The following is a 20,419-nucleotide window of genomic DNA, read 5'->3' as shown; positions in this document are numbered from 1 at the left end:
CCAGTGGTTTACGCGTCCAGAGCTATGACAGAAACTGAGCAGTGTTACTCTCAAATTGAAAGAGAAGCCTTGGGAATTGTTTGGTCTTGTGAGAAATTTTCAGATTATATCATCGGAAAAACAATTCATTTAGAAACTGACCACAAGCCCCTCCTCCCCCTGCTCAGCAAAACAAATCTTGACCGTTTTCCACCACGTGTCTTACGATTTAGACTCCGCCTGATGCAGTTTGACTATACAATCAGTCATGTACCTAGTAAACTTCTTTACACAGTTGATGATGCACTTTCCTGTGCTCCTATTTCTAATGCAGATTTAGCACATTTTGACCAAGATGCAGAGCTATTTGTACAGAGTGTCATTTCATACCTACCAGCAAGCAAAGACAGACTAGATGTTTTTCGCAAAGCTCAAAGTAAAGATTCTACTTGTGCTAAGCTCATGACCTTCTGCAGACAAGACAATAGAGATATTGAAGGTGACTTATTACAGTACAGTGCTGCTAAAATGCACCTATTAGTTGTTGACAATCTGTTATTGTATGCCAATCGCATTGTTGTTCCCCACAGCATGACAGCAGAGGTCTTGCAGAAAGTGCATCAAGGCCATCAAGGCATTCAGAGGTACCGTCTACGAATTTTCTCAGCAGTGTGGTGTATCAGAATTTCCAGAGACATAGAAAACTATGTCAAATCATGTCCTGTCTGTTAACAGACTACTGCACCCTCCACAGAACCACTTTTACAGACAAAGCTTCCCAACCATCCATGGGAGAGAGTAGCAGCAGACTTGTTCCAGCTAAAAGGGAAGTCTTACCTTGTTGTAGTTGACTATTTTTCAAGGTATGTTGAAGTGCAGTCATTGAGTTCAACAACTTCAGCTAGTGTGGTAACTGCTTTAAAACCTATATTCGCTCGTCATGGTATCCCAGTTACTTTTGTAAGCAACAATGGTCCACAATTTGACTCTCAAGAAATGAGAATGTTTGCAGATTGTTATGGCTTTGATCATGTGACGAGTAGCCCACACTATCCACAATCAAACGGCTTAGCAGAGAGGACAGTGAAGACCATTAAAAGTCTATTTGTCAACTCCCCAGATCCATACATGGCTGTCATGAGCTACAGAGCTACTCCTTTGTAATCTCAGCCCAGCAGAATTGTCTATGGGTCATCAGATTTGTACAGATGTTCCCCAGCTGAAGACTGCATATATCCCTACTTGGCCTTACCTTGACAATTTCAGAATATAAGACAATAAGTACAAGGCAGAACAGAAACGTAACTATGACAAACGCCATAGGGTAAGGCAACTGCCATTTCTGCCGGATAAAACATCAGTATGGGTTGCTAATGACAACAGAAATGTTCCTGGAAGAGTTGTGCTACAAGCTAATACTCCAAGATCCTATATTATTGACACGCAATCCGGCGAAGTTTGCAGGAACAGGAGTCAACTTCATATTCGATCGCAACACCCTGAAACTGTATCATCACAGTCAACAGATCAGACTCATAATCAGATCGCAACCCGTTGTCGAACTGGAACTGCAATAAAACCTCCTAATAGACTTAACCTTTGATCCTAGGAGGGGAAATGTGACAGACTATCATACATGCACACACGTGATGTATTAACATTAATTAGGCTCATTAATTGCTGCACATAGTTGTACTTTGTTTGTACTTGTTCGCACGTAGTTTATCTTGATGAGTGATTATTAGCCGCTGCTTAATAGTACAGATGGGGCTTCCAATGGCCTTATTAACCAGATAGCCATGTTTATCACTACATGTATACCTATATGCATGCAATGGTTTTCTTATGGTCTAACATACTACTGTGAAGTTTACCTTGGCCATGTGTACAGTACATGTGCATAATATATGACGTTATAGAATAGATATTTCCTAGTATGTTCAGTATGTGTTCTTACCTTTAACACTTCTTAAATGAATTAAAGTATAGAGCACCTATGGCATGCACGATTGTATAAAACATCAAAAAATCACAATTGATGAGAGTCTAATAACGTAGTCATTCATACTAAGTTATACTGTCACAACAGTGTTCTCTGTAGAAATACTACACACAGAGTGCATTTTGGCCATGTCTGCTATACCAAAATAGGTAGCTAAAGTAGTGTAATTCTATATCATATGGTAGAGAGTTCATATTCAGTTTGTCATTTTCTTTGTTTATTATGTAATTAAACATTAGTATTTTGTTAGTGCAGTTTAGTGGGCGAAACCTACCAAAGGGGCAAGATCTGCATTGGCCCAATATCCAGATTTGTTTGCCTTTACCTCTGTGCCAAATTACTATGCACCGGCAATTTATAGCTAAAAATAATCCACTTCACTATACTGAAGAGTGGTGGTTGAATGCAGAAGAAATCCTACTATGTGGCTCCTCATCATACAGTACGATAGTAACTGTATAGTAGGGACCACAAAGGAGTAGGCGTGGCCCATGAAACCCAAAAACAGCCTCAATTTCCCCTGACAATGATGAGGCAGTAGCTATTGGTTAGGTAAAACTAAGCCCAAACAAGCTTTCAGATCTACTCGAAACGCTTTCAACAAGTTGCTACGGAATTTTAAAAATAATTTATTTAACGGAATTTTCTAGTGACTGACTGACTGAGTAACTGACTGATGCCTTCAGACAAGCGTAACTCGATAAAGGCTAAAGCTATGGGCTTGATTTTTTCACTGTTCGACGTCGCTTTGACCTGACAGGTGCCTTTTGGCATACCGCAGTATGTACAATGCATTCTTCATGGACTTACCAGTATCCTCCTTTGTGTCCCATTTATCTTTGCTGACAGTGAAGTGTCGATTTGGCGATAGCACGTGATGGCTTCCCTTCATAATGGAAATCGTCCCTATTTGTCATAGTGGCTATTTTGATAGCAGAGTTGCTTTTCAAACAGTTCTTGATTTGAAATGCTGCATAACAGGTTGAACAAAGCTTACAACGAAGCATAATGGATACTTCACTTTTCGGATGATAATTGGGGTGCGCGGTGTCATTTCAGATGTGGTATACGTGGGTTCACCAGTCATAATAATTATTTACAAAAAAAGTTAACAAGCAAGTACACAGAAAAATTTGGAATTTTCAACTAGAGTAGGGACCATAGCACATCAATAAAAAGTACTGAAACAAGTTGGAGTAGTGCACGATATTAAATCACAGTAAAACAATAAGAAGTGTTATATCCCTACTGTGCATTTCCATTATGGTATCATGAGCACAGTAGGGATATAGCTAACACTTCTTATTGTTTTACTACTCCAACTTGTTTCCGTACTTTTTATTGATGTGCTATCCCTACTTTCTGTGTACTTGTATATGTGTTTGCCTTGCAAGTCAATTGAAGCTTTCTACATCAAGTTAAAGCCCTTCTTGTCCATAGTAGGATACCTCTCATAGGTGATTTTAATGGGACCTTTGCTGAAAAATAAGTTTTGAAATGTCTTGGGAAACGGTTGCAGTATAGATTGGCATTGTTAGTTTTAGCACTTTCCATGTTTTTTAGCAGCAATTTTAGATACTTAAAGTGCAAAAATCCCTTCGCGTTCGTCACGCGATCAATCGCACACTGAAACATATTCGACGGTACAGTCTATTTCAGGTTGGTTGTCCACGTAAGCCAAATGCAAAAATATCACGTGAATAGAAACAACCAATGAAATTTCACGCCAGGCGGACGGCGCTAGTTTAAACTGAAGGCTACTGATCTCATTGGCTACTTTCAAGCACGTGACTTTTAACACTTCGTTTCTCTAGTCAACCAACCGGAAATAGACTGTAGTGGGCTGCGCTCTGAGAAATTGACGAAGACGGATGGAGAAGCTGTTACTTAGTCTTCTTGCTTTAACTTCTGTCATCTTGAGAGGTATAACTATAGCTACATCTGTACATGATAATAAGTGTTAATTGTTAAAGACAAGTAGCTAGCTACACTCAGCCTCTTTCAAGGTATTTGTCCAGTAGTTTTTGTTTCGCAGTTGTTTTTGTACCAATTAGGCACTGGAGGGCTAACAGCGGAGGCAAAGCCTCTACGACCAGCCAAGGAATCTAAGCGAAAATCGTTGACCAAAGTGAAACGGGACAAATACCTTGACGGAAAAAAATCCATTCTTTTGATCCGCAGGCCACCCGGATACTGGCCGGTCAAGCGCCACACTCGGTGGTCAAACCAGGGAGGCCAGCTAAGTAGGGGAAAGTTGTTTGTTTAAAAAATCTACTTCACCAGTTAGGCATGGAGGGTGAGCATTGGAGGCAAAGCTTGTACAGTGTATGAGCTGGGTGTTTACCACAAGCTAATACCTAAGCGAAAATCGTTGACTAAAGTGAAACGGGACAAATACCTTGAAAAAATCTCGGAAAAAATCCATTCCTTTGATCCGCAGGCCACCTGGATACCGGCCAAGTGCTACATTCGGTGGTCAAACCAGGGAGGCCAGCTAAGTAAGGAAAAGATGTTGTTTTTATCTGCTTTACCAGTTAGGGTGAACACTGGAGGCAAAGTCTGTACGAGGTGTTTAGCATGAGCCAAGGAACATAAAAATCATTGACTAAAGTGCAATGGGACAAATACCTAGAACGGGTTTCACTTCAGTACAAAAAATTTGTTAGACTCCTAGGACAAGCTTACAGGCTCTGCCTTCTGGTTTCACCTAACTTACTGGTAAAAAAGATAATACAGCCAACGTATTATAGCTAACATATAGATGAGTTTGCTCACCCTCTTAATTTGGGACCATACTGATAATGTACATATAAATTGTCTGTTTAAGGTTGTAAGTATACAACATCAGAAGGTAATGAATTCCAAAGCTGGATGGTTGAGGGTAGGTAGGAATGAAGGTAAGTATCAATTCTGGTGGGGATTTGCCTGTATCTTTAGTAATGAAGGATGTGATACTGCATGGTATTGCATTTGGTGAATGAATTTGTACATCTGGTAACTAGCTACTTCATATTGGAATGTGTCACATTGGTGATCTCTAATTTGGACACATGCAATATGCACATTGGTAGAATTCCATATGAATACAAATCTCAGCAGGAGGACAAATACAGTACAAAGAACAATATGTAGCAGCTGCTATGAGACATCTTCTAACTTGCAAGATAAACAAATGCCAAAAGATTTGAATGGTCAAATAATATGCAGAAAACTGACGTACTTCAAAATGGTTTCAATTATCTTCTAGTGTCCTTTTTGCAAATAATTTAATGTCTGTTTTGTAAACTGGACAAGATTCTTATTTTAGGTGACAAATTCATTTGCCAAAACCTGTTAAGCTGATACAACACAAACTATGTATTTAACTCTTAGTCTGATAGTGTGCAATTGCAAAGTCTCAGTGGGTCAAACTTACAAAACATTTTCTTTACCTAGTTAGCCATGGCCAGCTATAGTTATTTCTCAGTTTCCTAACTTCCAATGTTTCTACTGCCTTCATAGTGTACCAATGGTGTGTATGTGTTTGTTATGTACCTAGTTATGTAATACAGTCATGTGCACCTATAACCAGTTGCCAAAAGCTGTGCCATTGCCAGTACCTCAAAAACTGAGGATGTATGCGAACTATAGAGAAGATACTGGACATGTATATACATCTACATAATTGCTATCACTGATTAGCTAAATAAAAGCTCAATGGCGTGTGTATGCTGGTAATTGTATGTACACACATAGTGTACAGCTGTTAAGCACCACATCATGCTACACTAACGTATATCTTTAAAGTAGTTCTCCATCCTTTGCTCTTTCCCTGCAGTAAACAAATTATCGCTGGATGGAGGGTTGAACGATTAATACCTGAATAAATCATTGTATGCTTGGTGAAGTGAACGAACGTTGGGATACAAAACAATTAACAAGGTTCTCTCCAAATCTTGCTGTTCTACCTATCAACTGTTAACATTCACTCAACTCTCTTTTTATCCAATAATACATTATGCAGACTACCACTACGGACTATACTCTGCACATACAGTACTGATCAAATGTAGCTGATGCCATAGTGTAAATGCGTGGTGTTCATATGGAATAATCGATTTAGCAACCGATGACTAATTGATTAATAAATTAATAAAAACTGTCCAGGAAATTGGTCGCCAAAATCATAACATCAAAAAATGGAAGAGAGGTTCTCGTCTGCCTTTTGTGGATATGCATGGTTTACCCAAAATAATGGTTGTGTGAAGCAGTGCTCAAATTGTAAATTTATATGAGGGTATACTACAAGGGCAGATCCAGGATTTTGCTAAGGGAATGGGGGGCACACAGGTACTGGAAATCATTCACTGCGAAATGCAAAGCATGAGCTTTCTAGGGGCCTGGGGTCATGCTCCCCCAGGAAATTTTGAAAAATTAACATTCTGAGATTGAATTTGGTGGCAATATTGACTGAAATTTGTTGATAGTTTAACACTGGAAGTATGAATGCTAATACTATAGCTACTGAGCTAAAAAGCCAAATTATAGCTATAGTGTAAAGACCTAGGCTGCTCCCCATAGAAATTTTGAAAATTAACATTTTGAGATTATAATTTTTATTTGGTGGCAATCTTGACTGAAATTTGCTGAGTTCAACACTGGAAGAAGTATGAATGCTAATAGTAGCTATATACTGAGCCACATAACAGATCTAGAATTAGTTAGTATCAAAAAAATCAACTTTTTGGGATTGAATTTGGTAGCGATTTTAAATAAATGTTCAATGCAAGAAGCTTGGATACGAAAATTTTGAAAATTTTACTTTTTGAGAATGATATTGGTGGTAATTTTGACTGCAGCATCTATACCTAAAGATGGTAAGCCAATTTATGATTTAGACAAATAAGCCAAGGTGGGATCCGAACGTTTTTTATCCAGCCACATTTCCGGTTCCAACTAGGTAAATGTGTCACTGTTAGTTGGTACTTGCTCTGTATATACACTACCATCATTATATGACAATTCTTCTTTACTGCCTGATTTGCTGCTTTTCATCATCATCAGCTGATTCATCACCAATTACTTCCTTGGTAGACACATGCAGTCTACAGTAGAGGGGGTAGCTTCTGGCTAATGTACATTGCATGCAAAATGAACTAGCACTTGTTTAATTCTAATTAATGCACACCTCACGAAAGGAGTTTTTGAGGATTGTGGGATTATTATTATTGTTATTGGTAATAATTGTAGAACTCACATGAGTGAGTATGTTACAATAATTTAGGCTAAGTTACATGATTAGCTTTCTTGGGGGATCAATTGGCTCGAGAATCACGTTACACCAAGTAACAATATGTATTACTATGTAGTAACTAATGTTTCATGGATGTTCTTTGCTGAGGGGTACTATAGCTACACTGTAGCTACCTTAGCTAGGCTATCAAGGTATACTAATTTACAATAATTGTTATCAAGGTATACCCCCGTATACCCTCAATTCGAGCACTGGTGTGAAGTGTGACAGAAAACTGTAAACTTTGCAAAAGTCTATTTGTGACTGTCTCTGGGAAAACCAGTCTTATTGCCCACTTAGAAGTATCGAGAAATGTTGGTTTTAAATATTCAGAGTGTTGTAGCTGGCCAATGGTGGTAGCTATGCATACCAAATTTTCACACATTTTACAGCAATTTCTTACCTTCCACATCATCCACTGAAGAAGTAGTCAACAGCTAAGTTTCCTACCATTTTATATAGTTTTTAAACTGAGGTTGTCTGTATCAGGCGAGCTCCAAAAAGGTTGGGAGGCGGGGATCCTGGAATGCAGGCAAGATGGTGTTCAAAAATTGAAAAGGAATGTTTTGGGATGAATTAGGCCACGTTATGGGCCATTCAGGGCTCAGAACTGGCTAAAATGAAAGGAAATTTACAGCACAGGTTCTTATCCAACACCATGGAGCTGTACAACCGCACACAGCCATCTCCTGGTTGGCCAGGGCTCCATCAAGACCCCAGGCCACTCGTACGGCTCACCTCTGTGCTTTAAAAAAGCATACCACTTTACTCTGGTCGACTGTGACAGTGAAATTTGATAGTGCATTCATTAAGCTTTGTGTTTGTGTGAAAAATCTAACTTCCTGTCTTGGGTGATAAGACCAGTTTTTGCAGATCCAGTTGTATGTATTCATTGATTCTTGCAGTATTGCATATCAAGTTGCACAGTGCCAAAGTTTACTACTTGTCACTGTGAGATTTATGTGGTGAAGAATGTTTGATGTAACATATATTACACCTACGTATATATATATAGGCTTCTAGTGTGGATGGGTCTGTCTTCTGGATAGAATTTTCAATTCCTCTTTAATCAGTAGCCATATTGTCACTTGTCACATGATGACCCATAGTGATGATGGAAAATTGTGTTATTGCTCGTATGTTAAAGTTTGTGATGTAATATTGACAAGATGGTAGTGTGGGTGAAAGTTGCAATTGCTAAAGCCTGTTTCATTCCTTGAATGTTGGCAGTAAAAGGAGATTAGTGGGGTGTTTTAGTCTGATTTGATTTAAAATTCTGCTCCATTGTTGGGGTATTTGACTGTTTGAAATTCTAGACGTTTTTTCACTTGCAAGCCACATAAGAACTAACCTGCAGCCATACTATATATGGAAATTGACCACTAGTCATTCTCCCATGGATGGAGAATTTGATTTTTCAAAACGTCAAATCCCCACCATTTTCCCTATTATGCATGGGAGGGGGGAGGTGGGAATAATATTGATATGTGCATTAAACAAGAAGGAGTATAAAATAGTGCAAGGAAAAGCAGAGCACTATTTCTGTCCTGTTTACAATGTGAGAGCTATTAATCTCAAATATTCCAACCATTTGTCCCATTACAAATTTATCTGACAAGCATAGCAACTGTTACTAAGCAACAGAAATTCAAAAAAATAACCATTTCAAAAGATCAATCACACTTAGCAACCATTGCCTAGCAACCATTGCTATGATCCAAAACTTCCATTTACCTTAGCAAGGGTTACCTAGTAACCATTGCAATAGGCGGCGGAGGAGGGGGTGCTAGGGGTGCTCCAGCATCCCCAACTATTTTACTGGGGGTGCTGAGCACCCCCAACTCAAAGCTGTATTGCGTGATAGTCGTCACGTGAACTTCAGAAACTTGTCAATCACGATCGAAATACTTTAATAGAGCAGTCACCCCAATAGAGCAGTCACCCTAATACAACAGTCAAGCATGTATTAAAAAGTACTAGTATTTGATTAACAGCTAAAACCACCGAAAATGCCTCCAAATTCAATCTCCTGACACCTAATTTTCAAACTTTTCCTGAGGGGTATGCCCCCAGACCCCCTAGAATTAGCATGCAAAGCACACCTACTACTACCATCATAAATTTTGGGCACCTCCAACTGTAGCATCCTTCCGCCTCCTATGATTGCTAAGCAACTATGTTTTTGCTATTGGGCATCTATCATTATGTCGTCAAATTGGACATGTACTCACACCGCACTATTTTGGCCAATCAGATATTGCATATTTTTGTCAAGGGACCTTGACTAACAAGTGTAATACTAAATGTGACCGTCTCAGCAAAATCCCGACTTGTTCACACAATTAAAAAAAATTTTTTATTCACTTAGCAATATCAGCAGTGTCCAAGGAATGCATCACCAAAATTTGAGCCTTCTGTGGTGTGTAGTTGTGGAATTATAGCGATAGACAGTAGGAAGAGCAAGGTAATTGATTTGTACAGCAACTATACTGAAAATAAACTACAGGTGCTTACATTTGCAGCCATAACTTCTGTTTGTATTAGTCTACAACGTTGCAATTTGGCTTAAAACGTTCACCAGGGATCAGCACAGCAGCCAAGTTATAGTATTAGCCCTGTAGATCCTTGCACATATGGATATGAAGGCGGTTTGGTAGAAGAAATGATGACAAACTTGTTTACGTTTACCGTATCGTAAACAAACGTACGTGACATGCATAGCGTTGGAGCTAGAGAAACAAAACAAAGAGTTTCGAACTCACCATGAGCAGGCGAATAAGATGGTATATAGTTTTAATTGATTTGAGTCTTCCTTCGTCAAGTACTGGCCCGATAAAAACTTGCGTAGTTTTTTTGTAACATGCGTAATTTTACGAATTATTTTTAAATTTTAATTTTCTCAATACGCATGCTTGTGCGAACAAGTCGGGTTTTTGCTGAGACAATCACAAATATATTTTGTCAAGATGCTTTTGACTTGTAATGCATTGACTTGTAGGATTAGTATGTGTGCCCTGTCTGGGAAAACCGGTCTTATTACCTATTTAAAGTATTGAGAAATGCTGGTTTTAAGTATTTAGTGTGTTGTAGCTTGCCAATGGTTGAAGCTATGTGTACTAAATTTTCACACGTTTTACACCAGTTTCTTACCTTCCAGAGCATCCACTGTGTAAGTAGCCAACAACTAAGTTTCCTTCCATTTTAGATAGTTTTTAACCGAGGTTGACTGTATCAGGTGAGCTCCAAAGGGGTGGGAGGCAGGGGCCTGGAAGGCAGGCAAGATGGTGTTCATAATTTGAAAAGGAGGGCATAGGGATGAATTAGGCCAAGCTTTGGGCTATTCAGGTCTCAAAATTGGCTAAAATGAAAGGAAATTCACAGCAGAGGTACTTGTTCAACACCACAGAGCTATACAGCCACATACAGCCACGTATAGCCATCCCCAGGCTGATCAGAGCTCAATCAAGGCCCGTACGGATCGCCTCTGGGCTTGGGAAAAGCAGCCAGCAAAACAAGATCACTCAAGTCTTGATTGTGGAATTAGAAAGTTTATTCATGTAGCTTTGTGTCCTGGATAAAAAATCGAATCTGCTGACATGGGCAATAAGACTGGTTTTCCCAGACTGGGTCACATATGTAATAGGATGGATGGCTGTGGTATTTGGGATTGATAATGTTTACAATGTGAGAACTATTAATCCTGAATACCATAGCCACTCATCCTATTACAAATTAATTTGACATAGTAGCAACTGTTGCTAGGCAACAGAAATTCAGAAATAATCACTGCAAAAGACCAATTACACTTAGCAGCCATTGCCTAGCAACCATTGTAATGGTCACAAAATGACTTTTTACATTAGCAACAATTACCTAGCAACCATTGCTAGGCAACTATATTTTTGCTATGCCATGGGGCATCTATCTCTATGGTAACATTAGTTGTCGAATCGGATATTTACTTCTAATAGAAGCACCATATATGTTCCGCTTCAAAAAATGGAAAGAAATGGTGGACCTATTTTCATCCACTTTTGGATGTTTTTTACTCTGTGATATATCCTTCCAATTTTGGATGGAAGTAGCTCATTTTCCTATATAGTGACGAAAATCTACAATAAGGTTCCAAATTTGATGGTCAATTCTGTTCATCCATTTTTGGAATAATCTGTACCAAATTTATAACCATCCAATAGTGGATGGTTCTAATCTTCCAATTTTGGAATAATCTGTACCAAATTTATATCCATCCAAAAGTGGATGGTTCTAGTCTTCCAATTTGGAATAATCTATACAAAACTTATATCTATCCATAATTGGATGGTTCTGGTAATCCAATTATTCCATTAGCATACCTGCAGAGCTAAATGCATGATCTCCCTTGTTTCATCACTTTTTATTTCTGTAATCCTAAGTAAAGCTTGTACTTGTGCTCATGGCAAATGATAAGTTAGAACAAATTTGCTTACTTCTATTGCTTAAGGCATGGTGCAAAATTACAGATGATTTTCATTTGCAAATGAAACCGTTAATTCACTACTGCTAACCAACATCTTACACTACTATTTTTTGCTTTTTTACTCTGGGTTTTTGGTACAATATTCTTTAACTGTTATGTGTATCTTCTCATGTTACCATTTTTTTGCCTCACTACATGTGTTACATGCAATGCCTTTTTCAGCAATATGTTGAAAATACCAACATTTTCACTGAGTACTTTTGTAAATGGTACTGTAGCTTATGACAATAGATATAGAAACATTGTAAATACTAAGTGGGCAATAAAGTTGCACATGCAGAGCATGTACAAGTCATTCTATCACCCTACGTGAATGCCATAACATGCTCGAGCTCACCGGCTAGGGCAAGTTCTAGAATCTAGGGCAAACGCCAAACACCATAGTGTACAACTGTTATGCATTTTCTGCTTTGAGTATGTTAACTGTGTTTATTTTTTCATGTCAACTTTTTCTGCATGTACACATGTTGCTGTTACTCGTTAATGAGGTATTTAAAATCCAATAGATACCTGGGGTAGGTATCTAAACTGGTTAGATACCCGTGACAAAATTATGTTTCACGTGCGCCACGTGTTTTGCTGGGTTCCAGTCACAGCAGCCATCAGAAATCATTGCTAGAGTGCAAAGAAAACATCACTGGATAATAGAGATGATCGTATTCATCTAGGAAGCCTACCAGTGAGTTGTTTTAACATTAATTTGATCAGGAAGTCGCCATTATTGGCAGTACCAAACTTCAAAGCATACTATGCGTACCATAGTCTAAATGTCCATTAGTATTATACAACAATACTGTAACAGTAGTCTTTACATTAGACTATGGCACACATAGTGTGCTTTGAAGTTTGGTTGTTAATGAGGTAGTTAATATCCAATAGATACCCATAGGTAGGTATCTAAACTGATTAGATACCCGTGAACAAGTTTTTTGTCATGTGCATCACGTGTTTTGCTGGATTCCAGTCAAAACAGCCCTCAGAAATCATTGCTCGAGTGTAAAGAAAGCACATGATCCCTGGATAATAAAGATGATCGTATTCATCTAGGAAGCCTATCAGTGAGTCATTTTAGCACTAATTTGATCAGGAAGCTGCCTTTATTGGCAGTGACCAGAGCCTCATGAGCCATAGTCTAAATCAATTATTGCTTTTGCCCTCGGTGATTATTGTGCCATTCCTCAGGTCTTTAAGGGGGCAGGCAACTATGTCCTATGGCTTCCGTGGATTTAAAACATGTCTTTATGTGAAGCTCTATAGTCAACACAGACACTATTATCTAACTGATCAATAACTGATGTTGTAGTTGAGGCCTTGAATATCTGTTTAGTGCAAATCTGGGTAAAAATCTTCAAAGCATGTGTAAACTATGGCACAATTATCATTTTTCAGTAAAATTGATTCTTCTTCTACAGCTGATGATGAAACTCTCTAAATATTTTTGCAGAGGCTTGTCATAGTATTATCTTGAAAAGTATGGAATCAGATTTTCGTATGATGTTATTACCCGACTACTAGAGCACCAGAAAACCGGATCAATTTTTTCTTACAAATATTGAGAATTCCACAGCTAATTTGAAAAAGGAATTCCAAAAATTGCTTCCATACTTTTGTTACAAATCCACTTAGGTAGCAGATTATAAAGTTTGAACACCATAGAACTAAAACTGAGAAACTAGTTTCATAAATTCCATAACTGTGTAGGTTTCTACAACTTTTTGGTCTTAAACACAAAGCTGAAACTTTTAGTGAGTGTTTTTAACTGGAGATGATGATTTCTTAGTGCTATAAATGCATCTGATACAAAAAGTAATGGATAGCAAGCAGGGATCAGTAGAAATCAGTTATTTTCAGGTGAAGCCATAGGAATTAGTAGCGTGCCCCCTTAAAATAGCGAAGATACCTGGATTTATGCAATAACCGACACTTAGGGATCACAGAGATTTGCACGTTCTCACAAAAAAATACATTGACCAGAAATCAACCTCACAATTCCGTCATAGTACCTTGGCAGTACTGGTGTGATATGAACACAAGCCAAAAGTTCCTTTAGTGCGACTTAAAATGCTTTTAATAAATTATTGCTACAAAATTTTAATGATTTTCTATTCAGTGGAATTTTCTGCTCAATGAACTGACTGACTGACTGACTGACTGACTGACTGACTGACTGACTGACTGACTGACTGACTGACTGACTGACTGACTGACTGACTGACTGACTGACTGACTGACTGACTGACTGACTGACTGCCTGACTGCCTGACTATGCCTTCAGAGAAGCGCAACTGGATAACAGCTAAGACTACGAGGTTGTTTTTTTCACTGTTAGAACAGTATTCCAAAATTGGATGACCAGAAGCATCCAATTTTGGATGAGTATAAATTTGGTACAGATTATTCCAAAGTTGGATGACAAGAACCATCCAATTTTAGATGATTATAAATTTTGTACAGGTTACTCCAAAGTTGGATGACAAGAACCATCCAATTTTGGATGAGTATGTATTTGGTACAGAGTACTCCAAAATTGGATGACAAGAACCATCCGATTTTGGATGATTATAAACTTGGTACAGGTTATTCCAAAATTGGAAGACTAGAACCATCCAATTATGGAACCTTATTGTAGATTTTTGTCACTATATAGGAAATGAGCTATTTCCATCCAAAATTGGAAGGATATATCACAGAGTAAAAAAAACATCCAAAAGTGGATGAAAATAGGTCCACCATTTTCTTCCATTTTTGGAAGTGGAACATATTTCGAAGCACACCATATTGTTTTAGCCAATCAAATTAGTATTACAGATTTTTGTCAAGGGACCTTGATGAACAAGTGTAATACTAATTCTATTAGCTACTTGCTTGACGTATTTCAATATAATACGTCAAACTGCTATTGAGGGTATATAGTGTAACACATTCACTTGTTGGATTATGAATATAAAAATTACTGGCTAATTATTACAGGGTTTTACAATTGAATTCGTCATCTTTGCAATTGACTTTGTCCCATTTGTAGCAGAGTATGTCACTTTTGCAGTAGAATTCGTCCTGTTTGCTATTATATTCATAAGTTCTGAAATTGAATTTGCTACTTTTACATTAGAATTTTATGCATTTGCACAAGAATTTGTCATAATTGCAATAAAAAACCAGCCAGTCATCATAAGATGGGATCATTTTTTGCCATGGAGAACACCGCTTGAGACACTACAGCATAACTGGAGCTGGTTATATGCTAAGCCAATCAAAATTAATTTGCTTGTTCGTGAGTGATCACACCCATCACCAATGGTGAAGCACAATATTGTGAATTCCGCTGAAGAAGCTGTACAGTAGCATAAGAATTATTGCCTCATAAAAGAATTGTTTGCAACAGTTGTACTTCCAGATCATGAAGCAATTGCTGCATCATTTTTCGTATTTGCCAATCTTGTTATGCTAATGCAAAAGTGACAAATTAAATTGCAAAACCAACTAATTCAATTGTAAACAGGATGAATTTTACTGCAAAAGCAGCAACCTCTACTGCAAATGGGACGAAGTCAATTGCAAAGGTGATGAATTCAATTGCAAATAGCGGTAATCAGCAATCCTGAATTTTCTGTCTTAATTGTAAAATTATGTGTGAAGTTGATAAAGTTTCAGTTATAGGCTGTGAAATCATAGTAATCTCTTAAATAACTCAATCATTGTATTAACAGTCAGTAGTGTTTGCTTAAAATCAAAAGGATTACCTGATAGCAACTTACTATGTTTTATCACTTTTCTTTCAAGAAGATTTCTTAGACTAGATTAACATATAATTTAAAGACAGGAGATTGCATTCATTGCAATACTTATGAAAGGTACATAGTGCACAAATCCTGCAAAACATTGTTATGCTTTCTTGGATTACCCCAGCTACCTTTTAGTATTAGGTATAGGTTATTACATAAATCCGCAGTATCTTTGCTATTTTAGAGACCTGAGGAATGGCACAATAATCACTGAGGGCGAACAGGGGTCTAAAATAGCAAAGATACGTTGTTTTTAAAGATACGATGTGATGTTTTCTTTCCACTCTAGCGATGATTACTGAAGGCTGTTGTGACTGGAATCCAGCAAAGCTTGGGACCCATATGATAGAAAATATTGTGACGGGTATCTAACCAGTTTAGATACATACCCAGGTATCTATTAGATTTTAATACCTCATCAGCGATTATACTTCAAAGCATACCATGTGTGCTATAGTCTAGACTAACTTCAAAGCATACTATCTGTGCCACTTCTTTTGAGTAGACATATCACCACTAGTGCCACATAGAGTTAACCATTTCAATAACCTCCTCATTAAAAGAAGTATGTATTTACATTCCTATCTCTCAAAGCAATGCATCATTTCACAGTGTTGTCAAGCCACCAGAGGCTTGTGTCGCAAAGTGATCTTGGCTCACAGCAATTTATGATCAGTCCAGAATTCAGCTGTATATATACTAGTATTTCAAAAAATTGTAAATTTAAAGATTAAGTAGGGATCTATGCAACAAGAAGTAGTGAAACAAGAGATGAATGATAGTATTACAGCTAGCTCAGTGGGAAAGTCCCTACTTTGGCACATTAGCAACAGCAATTATTTTGCTCAATACCAAAGTAGGGACTTTCCCACTGAGCTATGCTGTAATACCATCATTGTTTCACTACTTTTTGTTGCATACAGTAGATCCCTGCTTCAATTTTAAATTTTACAATTTTTTGAAATTCTAGTTTGTTTAGTTTTTGTTATGTACGTAACATAGCTAGCTACAATGTAACTTGTGAATTGTTCTATTAGAATATAGTGCATGACTTTTGTATTACAGTGACTGTTGTATTAGAGTATATCTCGAGTCAGCCAAGAGGTGTGCAGCTAACTACACCAAGAAGGAGTGAGGTCGTTTTGTCTACTGTAAACAGCTAGGTTGTTAAGAGGTGTGGACTTTGTACTCTATTGCTATTAGTCCACCTAGATCTTTAATTGATGGGTGTGGTCGCTAATCTATCACAAACTTGCACATATCTAGTCTTATAGTAGTGCCAGGGCTGAAGCACTTCTGAAATCCAGCTCTGAAATAATTTTGTGGTGTCTATGTATGTTGCTGAAAGAAAGTGTTGATACAGAAAATTAATGCCTTGATATGATTTCGTTGGATGAGAAGAAGATTCAGGTGACCAGATATAAAATTATAAAAAATCACCAAAACTTGAATTTTAGTCAACTGCTTCACTGCCTCACTCACTGACCACAGTCACAAGGCTAGAAGCCTGATGAAGCAGCACACAGCCACCAATTTTACGCCACAATAACAAACTCACCAGTGGGATATGCCTTTTGGGATTCTGACAAGTGTAGGCCCTCTGTGCCTTGTCTTTTTTTAAATTTCAATCAGGTTGCTTGCAAGTGTTTTGTTATATTTAATCCTAAAACAAAAACAGCCTTGGAGCTGTAAATAAAAAGGGCACTGCCAAGCAAAGTAGGATCAATCAAACAAGCTTATTCAACATGACTGGTAAGAACAAGTTGCAGCCAAGTAGATTGGAATATTACTGTGATCAAATTGTTAAACAACTGGTAAGAACAAGGACTGATATCAGGTTGCAGCCAAGTAAATGCAGTATTACCCATTCTCTTTGTTTCTAGCTATAGCTATAATTATAATGAAACTGCAGCAAACATACATGCAACTGTTATTAAATTGTCATTTGGCCACTTTTTAAAATCACACATTCCAAAAAAAGTGGCCAAATGACAATTTAATAACATGTACAGTTGCATGTGTATTTGCTCTAGTTTTATTATGTAGCTATAGCTAGATACAAAGAGAATGGGTAATACTGCATTCACTTGGCCACAACTTGATATCAGTCTTGTTCTTACCAGTTGTTTAACAGGTTGATCACAGTAATATTCCAATCTACTTGGCCACAACTTGATATCAGTCCTGTTCTTACCAGTCATGTTGAATAAGCTTGTTTGATCGATCCTACTTTGCTTGGCAGCGTCCTTTTTTTACAGCCCCAAGGTTGTTTTTGTTTTAGAATATCACACATTTTGTCACTGAACAAGACACAAAAAAATGAATGCATAAAGCTAAATAGTTTCATACAAGCTATCTTTGGTTATCACAACAGCTTCAACGGTTATTGTGTGTATTGCATCACAGCTTGAGACATGAAGTGAAAAAACCAAAGAATGTAGTTTGGTACAAGTAGGCAGGTACTTGTCAGTGTTATGGCTTCTGGGCTCCATTTAAGCCATCAGTGTACAGATTGAGTAAAGGCCATTTCCCGGCAGCTGAGAATGTGCCCCAAACTTCTTATTAAACTAGATTGTCCCTTGAAATGCACAAACAAAGCTGTATTGTAGGCTGCGTTAGCTACTTCAAACCCATTATTAAACATCAACTGAATAACAAACATTTACGAGAATAGTACACGATAGCAAGTTCATTGACACCGATCATCTTCACCTAGTGTTGATGCTTATGGCCGAATTTGCACCGAGCTCACCAACTGTAAATAAACGCTACTGTAGTCAGAGGTGTCTTAAATTTAAAATAGGGTTCTAAAAGACCGCAAAATAAATCAGCAATTAGTGTAGGCAACGTTATTATCCTATGAGCGCACTTATGGAAATTAACTCACTACTTCCCAGAAAAACGGCAGGTCATAATCAAGTGAAACTACTCCATATGTTTAATTACATACGTACCCATGAAGCACAAGAGTGAATGAATCAAACTTTTAAAAAATTGCTTATGGTGGCTCTTGCAGGAGAGGTGGAATTCCAAGATTTGTACTGAAGAAACTTAACTAGCTAAAGAACTTAAAAATCCAAGGCTATGGAACTAAGATATACGTAAGAGTAAAAAAAAATGAAATAAAATGAGTGGCTTGTGCTAACGAGTATGCGAAGGAGGAGAAGGAGAAAAATATGATGTTTTCAGCAAAATTTCATGTAGTGTTAATAAAATATAACAGGGATTACTTACTTAGTAATACACTTATAATAACAATATACCAATGGTTTTGTTGTATTGTGAGTTTTGTTTACAAAAGAATAGTTTTAAAGGTAGGTTTTAGGTGTGCGTTCTATTAGAGTTAGTCATTCGTGTAAATAACTTATGGTAGTCACACACCCTACTTTCCTTGGCCACATTACTCACTACTGTGAGTCTTTGATGCCGTTTTATATATTATATGGGCTAGTGCTACTCCTTAAAGATGATTTTCATCACATAAAACGTCTTTGGTATGATTTTATAGATGGAATTTTGGGCGGCGTGCAAAATTTTCAGAGTGATCCCTACTTAAATGGTACTATATACTGTAATGTTTGATAGATAACCAAGTATCCCTCCAGCCTCATCAAAACATAGTCAATACAGTGCCACATCTTCTTACTACTTGGATGTTACCAGGTATCCTTTTGGATATGTCCTTCTTCTCATACGAAGTGTTCAAACTGTTCATCCAGTTAAACTATTTACAGCACAAAGCGTCAAAAGTGCCACTAACATTACCGGCATTACCCCTGAACCACTCTAAGTTGTTGGATCATTAAAAGTTCCCACGACTAGCAACAAGTCATCTTGACACACTGAGTTAACCATACGCATTAGGTCATCATAGAACTGATCCTTGTGCTTCTGAGAGGAGCAACAAGTAGATGTTATGCTACTTCTAAAATCTAGGAGCCCATGCAGCTAATACTATCCCATTCTAACTAAACAGGCAATTATCAACCATGTATATAATTTAGTTTATATTCATGCTATTGCTATTATTAGTTCAGCTAGATAATTAGATTTGTAAATACTGTAATATAGTGTATTTCATAATTCATGAATTTCGATAATTACGTTGCTATGCACTGCTAAGGAAGCGTAGCTATAACAACCACTTTAAACCTCCAATTATGCACAGAGGTATCTTCTCAACTGTTTTATATTGTGTCTATTGTATTTTCTCACACAAATTGTTTAATAAAAGCCTTGAGGCTGCCCTTCATTTTCATTCGCATAAGTACAGGTAATTCCCCCTTCAACTAAAAGGATAAGCTATCTCTGGTAGCCTGAGAGGCCTTCAAGATTGTTTTAAAGTTGTCATATGTCTATAAAACTGAAAGGGAAGACCGTTCATGAAGTATATGAAGAGTCACCATACCCATAATTCAGACTGCCCAGAATAAACCACAAGGTTTATGTGTGTGGAAGTTTAATACAGGCTTTCAATTCTTACATCCTGACTAGTTTTTTTACCATTTAAAAAGTTTTTAGTGTGTACAGACAAGCAAACATAGGTAGGTAGGCTAGTAGGTGCACACACACTTTTTACGAAAACAATTTCAGTAATCCCGCAGGCATACACACTAGTAGATATTATAGTCAGCAAATGTTATCATTTTGTCTGTTTACATCACAAGCTAACTGCTCTCCAACACACACATATGTACACATACACACACACACAAACAAGCAAAGCCCTCAGCTACTGATAGCATGGTCATGCCTACCTAGTAGATTAGTACTTGGACACCTGTGTACTACTCAGATAGTGTGAGGTATATCCTCTTGGGGCAGGCTAGTAACTTGAGTGGCATCCTTCCAGAGATGGTTAAGCT

General features: G+C 37.6%; 1 protein-coding gene across 1 annotated transcript in view; it reads left to right on the top strand.

Annotated features, from left to right (window-relative positions):
- Window positions 1-3,791: 3,791 nt before the first annotated feature.
- The window catches only part of LOC136263147 (scavenger receptor cysteine-rich domain-containing group B protein-like), a 73,087-nt gene continuing 56,459 nt past the window's right edge, over window positions 3,792-20,419 (top strand). The window contains exon 1 of the mRNA XM_066057647.1: window positions 3,792-3,904. Coding sequence (XP_065913719.1) covers window positions 3,853-3,904 — 52 coding nt within the window. The 5' untranslated portion in view covers window positions 3,792-3,852. The remainder of the gene's footprint in view (window positions 3,905-20,419) is intronic.

Source organism: Dysidea avara, chromosome 8 (genome assembly GCF_963678975.1).
Source record: "Dysidea avara chromosome 8, odDysAvar1.4, whole genome shotgun sequence".
NCBI classification, from domain to species: domain Eukaryota; kingdom Metazoa; phylum Porifera; class Demospongiae; order Dictyoceratida; family Dysideidae; genus Dysidea; species Dysidea avara.
This window is presented reverse-complemented; position numbering and strand designations above follow the sequence as displayed.